Genomic DNA, 9152 nt, shown 5'->3' on the forward strand with positions numbered 1-9152 from the left:
TATAACAAATTAATATTTTCATTGTTTTTTCCTCTGTCCTTGTATCTTTGTCCTACTTATAAAATGTAAGCAATATTAAAATGGGGCTATTTATCTTCACGATACATTAGTGATTTATTATAAAAATAATCGACAATAAGACATCGAGAACCAACAATAATTAATATAATTACAGTTATCTTTGCTCTGTTACGGTTATTCTTTTGCATTTTCAAAGTTTTCAAAGACTTTTGAAATCCGTTATTGCATAAATAAATTGAATCTAACAAAAAAACGAAGATGAAAAAGTATTATATTTTGTACAAGCGTCTATAAATAAATGATGAAACGCAAAGTTCGAAACCTTCATAAAAACTGAAAACCATACTGTTTTCTGCGGCCCGTTAATAATTTTAATAAACGAGACATTTGCTCTTGTTATCTTACAATAAGAAGAAATCACGTCGACTTATCCAATGTTTATGATAGTAACAAACCAACGTTATTATTAATATCTTGTTTGCGTACTTTTTTGTATTGATGACTAATAACAATACAACTGTGAAGAAAAGTTATTCATTGAAGAACGCAGACATAGTGTCATTTTAACCAACACAAATGCATTACCAATTAAGTATTAAGTCTTGCTAATCTTTTTATTATAATCTCACAGCATTGCTACAATATTTAAAGTTTTCTGACCTTAATTATAATGGAAAGTTCTGAGTACATCTCTTTCTAGTCTAGTTAATATCGGAGAGACCTAGTCGTTATCCGAAAGATCATCCAATATCCTATCACGATTTTTAAAATTAACTGCCGTATTCCCTCTAACCTTCTTCTTAAAGTGCCATCTTCTTTCGAAGGTTGGCGATCATTAGGGCGACTTGCGTTCTTGACGCCGCGGCTCTGAAAAGTGAACTTTTCATATCACTGGCATAGGTTTTTGAGCCAGGACGTTCTTCTTCGACCTACACTTCGCTTTCCGTGAATCTTGCCTTGTATCATGAGCTGCAGTAGTTCGTATTTGGCATTTCGAAGGCTTGCTTTTCTTAACTGAATGTATCACTTCTGTCTTTTTCTTCATGCGCTCTAACATGGTTACATTTTTAATTTTATGTCTCCAGGATTCTAACCTTCAGTTTTATCTAAACGTCTGTAGCGGGCTTAAGAGTATTAGCAATCGATTAATCACAGAATATGACAGTTAACTGTTGATTTTTTTCAGATAAAACAGAAGATGTTTAAATTAATCAAATTCAGACTAAATGCAATTAAGTAACATGTCCCGATTGCATGATGTCATGCTGATTCATGACACAAACAAGATGGAATATTAAATTTTGAAAGGATTTTTAGTGATTCATGTATTGATCACCAACAAAAATAAGTGTCTTGTCAAGGATTGATGAGGTATGTTACGTGTTATATTTTGCATGGCCGCTTCTGAGAACGCGGAGCTACACGACCTGCCAGGAGGTTATCTTAGCTGAGATATAGAATTAAAACAATAAATTGGCGTCTCCCGTTCGGTCAAAGTCAGTTTAACGCGACAAGTGTACCGTATTTGGCGACCACATCCATGAATAAATAGGAAGACAGAGAAATCGTAAGTTTTTTTTAAAATAATGCCTTGATAATTGTTTATATTTGATGGTTGAAACATACATGTTTTTTAAATTGTATTAATTTATTATGAAAAGTAATTTGAAACATTACGTAATAAAGAGAGTAAGTGCACTATGGCATAATTTCCGTATAGCTTTCGATTTCTAGAATAATAATTAAGGTGCGTATATTTCATTAACATCTGGACTTTTACATGCTGAATACTATTATTAATAACAATAACTATTAAAATTTTGCTTGAGATTATTTCGTAACGCGATACGCTGCAAAACTACGTTCCAGATTTATGTTCAGGACGACAAAAGCGAAAACAAAGATTTAAAAAAGTAACACAAATCACTAGCGTATGATTAAAGAAGTCTTTCTAGAAAGAAGGATTTTTGTTTTTAAAATATTAATTTGAGACCCCTTTGTTCTAATATATATATTGCCTTAAATATTTAAAACCAAGGATTTTAAAATTCAATTATTCAAATTACAGTAAACAGTCATTATTCATTGTTTAAAAAAATAGCTTATAACTTGGAAATGATATCGATCGGTATTCGCTTTTTGTTACTTTCGAATATGGCATAGAATTAGTTAATGCTAGTGCGGACACGGTGCTGCATGTGAATATTTAATTTAATAATCATTTTGCCGACATTGCAAATCAGATGTTTGCCCAATTAAGTAGCACTACCGACCCTACGTTCCATTTTCTATGAGTGTACTATTAATATTTACGATTGTTTAAAACACAGACCGTGTTCGTGTAAAGTTTAGTACAAATATCTCGTTAATAATTGTGCAATAATTTTTTTTTTCTATTTCCAGGAGTCTTTCAAGATGAGATATTTGCTTGTCATCGCCGCTTTTACGGCTTTGGCCTTTGCAAAACCGGAATTTTATAAGGAAAAGGAGGATTTCCAGTACTCCAGAAGCTCCACAGATGAAGGTAGTAAGTCCGGCTTCTATGGGGCTCAAAGAGGAAATATGGGTGGTAACTACGAAAAGGCACATAACATGGATGGCTTAGCGCAGAACCAGATGAGTGGACTTGTGCGTAATGTCGAAGGTGAACTTGGAGACGGGTACAAACTAAGAACCGGCAGCGTGTATAGTTCTGCCAACTCTAGAGGAATCTACGGCTCCGGCCACTATGACCTGAGCAATCTACAAGGTAGAAATTTCGACGAGACAGAATCATTTGATAATTCACATTCTTCTACGATGTCACAAAGTTCAGCATTCGGAAATTCTAGATTAAACGGCGGCGCGTACGGCAGTAGCAACCGCGCCCATAGCTCGGGGTACAGAGGCTACCAAGCTAGCGATCAATCTCAACAATACATGCAAACAGATAATTTGCAGTCCGCAGATCATTTACAAAGCGCCCATGGCTACGGTTATGGAAGTGAAGCTGCCCAGCTTTCTACATCAGGATTTCAGAGCCATCACGATTATGATCTAAGCGCCTCTAATTTAGATCGTACAGGTGCGTATGGCAGCAATATGCGAAGCCGTATCTTAACTACTGCTCCGGTAAGAGTTATCGTTCGACCCGGAATCAGGAGGACCGTGCCGCTCACTGCTCAAGTCTACGATGCTGATCACAGCGATACCTCTTTTACCCATGAGAACAGTAACATTAACAGAGAAACAGAATTATTAAATACTGATGGACAGCAAGTGCACTACAGGACCTCGAATGCCCCTAAACGTTATGAATCCTCATACAGTTACCACAAGGAATGGGAGAAACATAATACTCAGCCGATAAATGTCCCCGGTGCTGTACCGACAGTTAATCCATTTGCTGTTCAGAGTGAAACACGCGGAGACTTAAACGAGGAAAGAAATTCTGAAAATATTCAGCACCAATCAAATATGAACGCTTACAATTCCCTAGCGAGTAACACAGCATTTACGGCTAACACTCAGTCATCAAGAGAAGCTAGATATCAAGCAGGCTATAACACGAAACATAGCTCCAGCTCTTCATTGGCAGAAAACACGAATGGATATAACACTGGTAGACGCAGTGCTTCTCAGACCGGTAGTTCTTTAGTAGCTTCAAATGCTAATGAATACAATACAGGCAGCAGTAGTTCATTGTTAGCCTCTAATGCAAATGGATACAAAACCGGTAGCACTAGTTCTTTATTAACCGCGAATACAAATGGATACAATAAAGTTTCACACGGAACGAATTCAGAAGAAGGTATTGCTAATGCTGCTGATTCAGGAAATCTTGTGCAGTCACTGAGTACGAAACCTAAAAGTTACCATTCTTCTTATTCTTATCATAAGTCTTGGGAAAGACAAGGCGACCCTTACATCATTAAACCAGCTGGAAGTGGTGCGTTTGATGGCCAGGCATCTCAGAAATTAACTGCTGCGTCAGCCAGTCAAGGAGAGTACTCTTCGCGTCATTATGGATCCCAATACAAACAAGCTCATCATAGCTTTTCACAAAATGGATTCGATAGTGATTGCGACGAAGAAGGTCACGCACGAGTAGCTCGTTCTGCCGACTCACGGTATAAACCAGAAAATCAGGCTTACCAAAATATGTACCATGGCCAAGAAGAATATGGCCAACAAACACAAAGCCGTTTGGAAAATTTAGAAGACTTTGGGCAACAAACACAAAATCAATGGGATAACCTACAAAACTTTGGGCAACAAGAACAGAGTAATTGGGAGAATTCACAAAATTTAGGACAACAAATTCAAAGTCAGTGGGATAACTTACAAGATTTAGGGCAACAACCTCAAAATCAATGGGATAATTTGCAAAATTTAGGACAACAAACCGAGGAAAAGTTTGATAAGCTCGAAGATTTAGGGCAACAACCTCAAAGTCAATGGGATAACATTGTAAGTCAAGAGATAGAGCAAAAATTTGATACCTTACACACTATGGGGCAACAAACTCAAAACCAATGGGACAATATGCCAGAAATAGGTCAAATGACACAAGGAAAATTGGATAAGCTAGAAAATTTTGGACAACAAACTCAAACACAATGGGACAAAATAGAAAATTTTGAGCAGCAATCACAAAATAAATTGGATAAAGCAGAAGACTTAGGACAACAGCAACAAGTTACTCGGGGAAGCACGGAACAGCAGAATCGCAGTTGGCAAAAATTGGAAGATTTCAATCAACATACGCAAAGTAAGTATGCAATATAAACAAAAATTCTATATCTAAAAATACGCTAGACAAATGACCAAAACATACAAAATAAACATTTCTTATAAATAAAATAATTAAAACAACAACATATTATTCAAATACTTCATCATGTTAATTTTTGAAATAAACTAAATTTTAAATTAATAATAAAAAATATCATTGATGCGAGTTTTACAAAATTTATGAATGTATTTTAAACTAGATTTTTTCGGACATAAATAATGATAAATTGAAAATTTAAAATAGGCGATGTGGAACAACAAATACAGGAGCAAGATGAACAAACACCCAAAATGGTTTTTTATAACAAAGAATTTGGCCAGCGGCAAAATGTTTTTGATTTGAATGACACTCAAGATTCTCAACTAACAGACAAAAAACATGACAGCGGAAGTAATTTATCTCAAAAAGAAGATAAAGATTTAATTAGGGGTCCTTGGAATAATTTAATGCTTAATTTGGGTGCCATTCAGCAAGAAACCTCCAATTTCGATTTAAATAACCATAATCCAACACATACTTCTAACAAAAATAATGACAGACCTGATGAAGCTCAAAATCCAGAATTATACGAATTTGACTCCCCCAAAATATTTCATAGCCAACAAACACAAAACACGTGGAACATAAAGGAAGAAGACACAATACAACAGAGACCATTTGAACAAAATGAAAATTTAGGCTTAAATAATGTTGACTGGCACAACGCTAATAATTTACAGAGACAAACAGAAAAGAGCGCACATTCAACAACTGAAAAAAACTCACATCCGTTAGGTGGTCAGTGGCATAAAACTGATGGTGATTCTGTAGAGCCAGATAAAGAATTTCATTCACAAGATGAACAAAATTCTTCACTGTTAGGCGGTCTTTGGGATAAAATTGATGGTATAGCAAAAGAGACACTTAAAGACATTGACGAGGATGAAGAAGATACACAAAAGTCTAATAAAGTGGATTCAACAGACTGGTCACAAGAAATTAAGCCAAGTGCCACGCGCAACACACCGGAACCTTTGAAGCCTCAAATAAATACGAATTTATCTAAACCAAATGTTACACCAAATCAAGATAAAATTTCAAGGCCAAAAGATGTAGGTCGCGGTGATATTGGACCTGAAGATACTGATTTAACGTCAGATACCTCTGTGATAAATAAACCTTACAAAACACCAAATGAAATAGATGCTTTGAGTTTAACGAGACATTTAAACGTACAACCGGCAGACTCAAATAGTGACAAAAATAAATTTAACGTGCTAAGTGATAAAGAATTAAAAATAGTACAAGACTTAATAAAAAAAATTGAAAATGAAGATTCTGATGAGGTTGTAATAACTTCTACGAGCACACCACTTTCGCCAATCCCAACAATTGCAACTAACATAGATAAAAATATATTAGCTGACTTAAATGAAAATGAAGAAAAATTAGTACAAGCGATCAACAATAAGTTTATATTTAATCAGAATAAGAAACGAACTTCTACACCATTTACACCTAGAAGAGAAATTTATGATCAGCAATCAAGAAATAAGGAAGAATTTGGACACAATACCAACACTCTTCCAATGTATCATCATTCTGATAATTATTATACAAATGTCCCCAAACATTTGGACCAAAAAAATGAAGACTATGAACCTGAAGAACAACAAAATTTGGAACAGCATGTTGAAGATTTTCAGCAAACACAGGAATTACAAAATCCCAGCCAATTAGAAAACTTTGCACAGCAACAACAAAGTGATTGGAATTCTGAAAATAATCTTGCCCAAGTTTTAGACCAACAATTATTATATTTAGGGGAAGTCTCACAAAAGTTTGATGAGAAACAGATAAATGAAGAAATAAAAGAAATTGAGGCAACACATCAAACTAAAATGAATGATTTAACACCTACTGAGCCAGAGCCAGACGCACAAAAACATGGTTTTTGGAAATCTGTAGGTAACAAATTAACAAATGCTAAAAAGAAAGTAATGTCATGGTTCTCTTAACAATGCAAATAACTTTTAACACAAAATGGCCAGAAAACCTTACTTTTAAAATACTGTTAATTTTAGTTAATAAATAAGATATATGTAAATAAGATATATAATAGTTAAAATACTTTAATAAAGAAAATATAACACATTGGCTTTACAATTAATTAATAAAGTACACAATTAAGTAATAGAACACATTTATATATTTTACCAAGAATTAGCTTTAACATCTGTTTATTTTGATTTTACTATGACTTTGGACTGCACTATTTATTTACATAGAAACAAATGATAGTCTTTAATTCTATTAATTTGGACTGTAATAATATTTTTAATACATAAAAAACTACAAGGCACCAAACTTGTTTTACATTCAAGCCCTCAATCATGGACAAACTGCAACTTGAAACATATAAATTTCAAACACAAAAAAAATATTGTATTGGTCCTTAAATATATAAACTTTAATGTATCTGTTTTCTTAAATTATAAAGTAAATTGAAACCAGGTAACGAGATGAGACATTTTGATGCAGTGCAAATTTATAGTAACATACAGGTGTGGCCAGGAGGAGAAACAACCATTAATATGGTCTAATTCATAGTAATTTTTATACCAATTTTTTTGGAGTCTCAATACAGAGACTTCCCTTCCTCCTGGCCATATGGTAACTACTATACTGACCTCTATAAGGGAGTTGTAGTATTTGATGAATGCTCGTTGCTGGACTGAATCTGAAATGAATTAAAACATTTGCTTTATACTGTCGCAACAATTATAACATATTTCTATCTATCTATTTTTGTCAAAAGTAGTTAAGACATGACATTATTTATGAATACAAGTGTGATGGCAGAGGAGTTCTAGATTCAATGTATTTATGTATTAACATTGATTGGATTAAATGTGTTGCTACTGATTGATCAATGACTAATAAAAGAATGTGAATAATTGTGTTTTAATTATTATATATTATTACTATCATGGTTCTGTTTAGTTCAGTTTCTGTTCTATGGCACTTGCTTAGCGGATTGGGCACATTTTAAAATCACAAACATTGAGTAAAAGCTGATGAAAAACAATTCTGTTATACACTTCTAGTTTAATGACAACATTCCCTTTGCATTCATTCCCGATCAGTAAAGAAATTTGTTGATGATAAAATTATTATGGTTCTCGCCGATACATTTGCAAACATTAAATGTTTTGCAAGATATGTACATTTAGCTCTTAGTCTTTCTAACCAAATACAACAAACAAATCGATTTTTATAATGTATTACCAAGAAAACTCATCGTTTTGATTTGTTTCTTCGGATTTTGAACAATACAACAAATTTTTGAACAATAACCATTGCATACAAAACAAATCATGGGTATTCCTTACCTAAGTTCAAAGCTTGAATAGGCTGCAAAGTAGACATTGTTTTTAAGATAATAATAAATTATACGATACTTAAGTGTATAATATCTTTTACTATTTATTTGATATTATTAAATATATTGCAAACTTCTCAAACTATTTTTAACGTCAAAGTCAAAATATTACAAAAGTGGCGCGCTTTATGGCACAGAATAAACTGTGTTAGAGATTGTAAATCGTTACTTTTTTGTTTTTACTGTTTAATACCTAAAAAAATCCTGTGCTTTTTAATACTACTTAATTTCATATTTGAATCCGAAATTCAAAAGATTTTTTTAAGTATTAAAATAGTTTCATGAAAAATCACCATATTTAATCTGGGCTCTCCACGTAGTAAAAACGTCAAAAGTCCCTGTCCAAATGTCGGAAGTCGGATGTTTTTGACACAAATCAAATATACAGGTCAATTGTCAATCGGTGTTGTGTTGTGAGGAAAAAAAATCGAGTTTTGTTTATAATAAATAAATGTTTGCCTTTATTTATCAAAACTCAAAATGTTGATTTTCAAATGTGCGCTTATTGTTTTATCGGCAACATATATTTTTTCGTAAGTATTAATAAGACAAGCTATTTTTTTCTTGTTTGTATTTACATTGTAGCTTCCAAATAATTGACTTAAAAAATATCTCGTGAGATTTCAACATTTTTAACAAAACAACTACAGTAAAATATTTGTTTTTGTTACTACATGTTTCCTTTAACTGTATTAAATATGTAAATATAATGAAAATTAAAAATATATACAAAATGATTCCTCATTATTACAATACGTTTATTTTTTTCCAGTCTTTGTTTACAAGTAGCAAAAGAAACGAACTCTCTAGATACTGGCCTTGCTTTTTTGTATGTGGCCAGTGGAGCAATAGGTGAGAGGAGATTGCGTATTGTTGCTTGAATTTTGTTATTTTACAATATTTAAGACACCTTAATCACATTTAAAGGAATTTGTG

General features: G+C 33.2%; 3 protein-coding genes across 3 annotated transcripts in view; 2 read left to right on the forward strand and 1 right to left on the reverse strand.

Annotated features, from left to right (window-relative positions):
• The window catches only part of LOC106102987 (DNA mismatch repair protein Msh2-like), a 23421-nt gene extending 15106 nt beyond the window's left edge, over positions 1-8315 (reverse strand). The window contains exons 1-2 of the mRNA XM_013282614.1: positions 8167-8315; positions 7465-7514 (exon numbers count right to left, since the gene is read on the reverse strand). Of these exons, the coding sequence (XP_013138068.1) occupies positions 7465-7514; positions 8167-8203 (87 nt within the window). The 5' untranslated portion in view covers positions 8204-8315. The remainder of the gene's footprint in view (positions 1-7464; positions 7515-8166) is intronic.
• On the forward strand, positions 1485-6889 carry LOC106103042. The gene is made up of 3 exons (XM_013282684.1): positions 1485-1588; positions 2425-4771; positions 5039-6889. The coding sequence occupies exons 2-3, from the start codon at positions 2437-2439 to the stop codon at positions 6790-6792; spliced, it is 4089 nt and encodes a 1362-aa protein (XP_013138138.1). The 5' UTR covers positions 1485-1588; positions 2425-2436; the 3' UTR covers positions 6793-6889.
• A 219-nt stretch (positions 8316-8534) lies between the features above and the next one.
• Positions 8535-9152, forward strand: part of LOC106103073 — a 4019-nt gene continuing 3401 nt past the window's right edge. The window contains exons 1-2 of the mRNA XM_013282734.1: positions 8535-8749; positions 8989-9068. Of these exons, the coding sequence (XP_013138188.1) occupies positions 8697-8749; positions 8989-9068 (133 nt within the window). The 5' untranslated portion in view covers positions 8535-8696. The remainder of the gene's footprint in view (positions 8750-8988; positions 9069-9152) is intronic.

The sequence above is a fragment of the Papilio polytes genome, unplaced genomic scaffold (assembly GCF_000836215.1).
Source record: "Papilio polytes unplaced genomic scaffold, Ppol_1.0 DF823879.1, whole genome shotgun sequence".
In the NCBI taxonomy this organism is placed as follows: Eukaryota; Metazoa; Arthropoda; class Insecta; order Lepidoptera; family Papilionidae; genus Papilio; species Papilio polytes.

Excerpts from the sequence above, each read along its gene's own strand:
- LOC106103042 (XM_013282684.1), top strand. The coding sequence starts at position 2,437 with ATGAGATATTTGCTTGTCATCGCCGCTTTTACGGCTTTGGCCTTTGCA. Across the intron at positions 4,772-5,038 it reads TTTCAATCAACATACGCAAA|GCGATGTGGAACAACAAATA; the intron begins GTAAGTATGCAA and ends AATTTAAAATAG.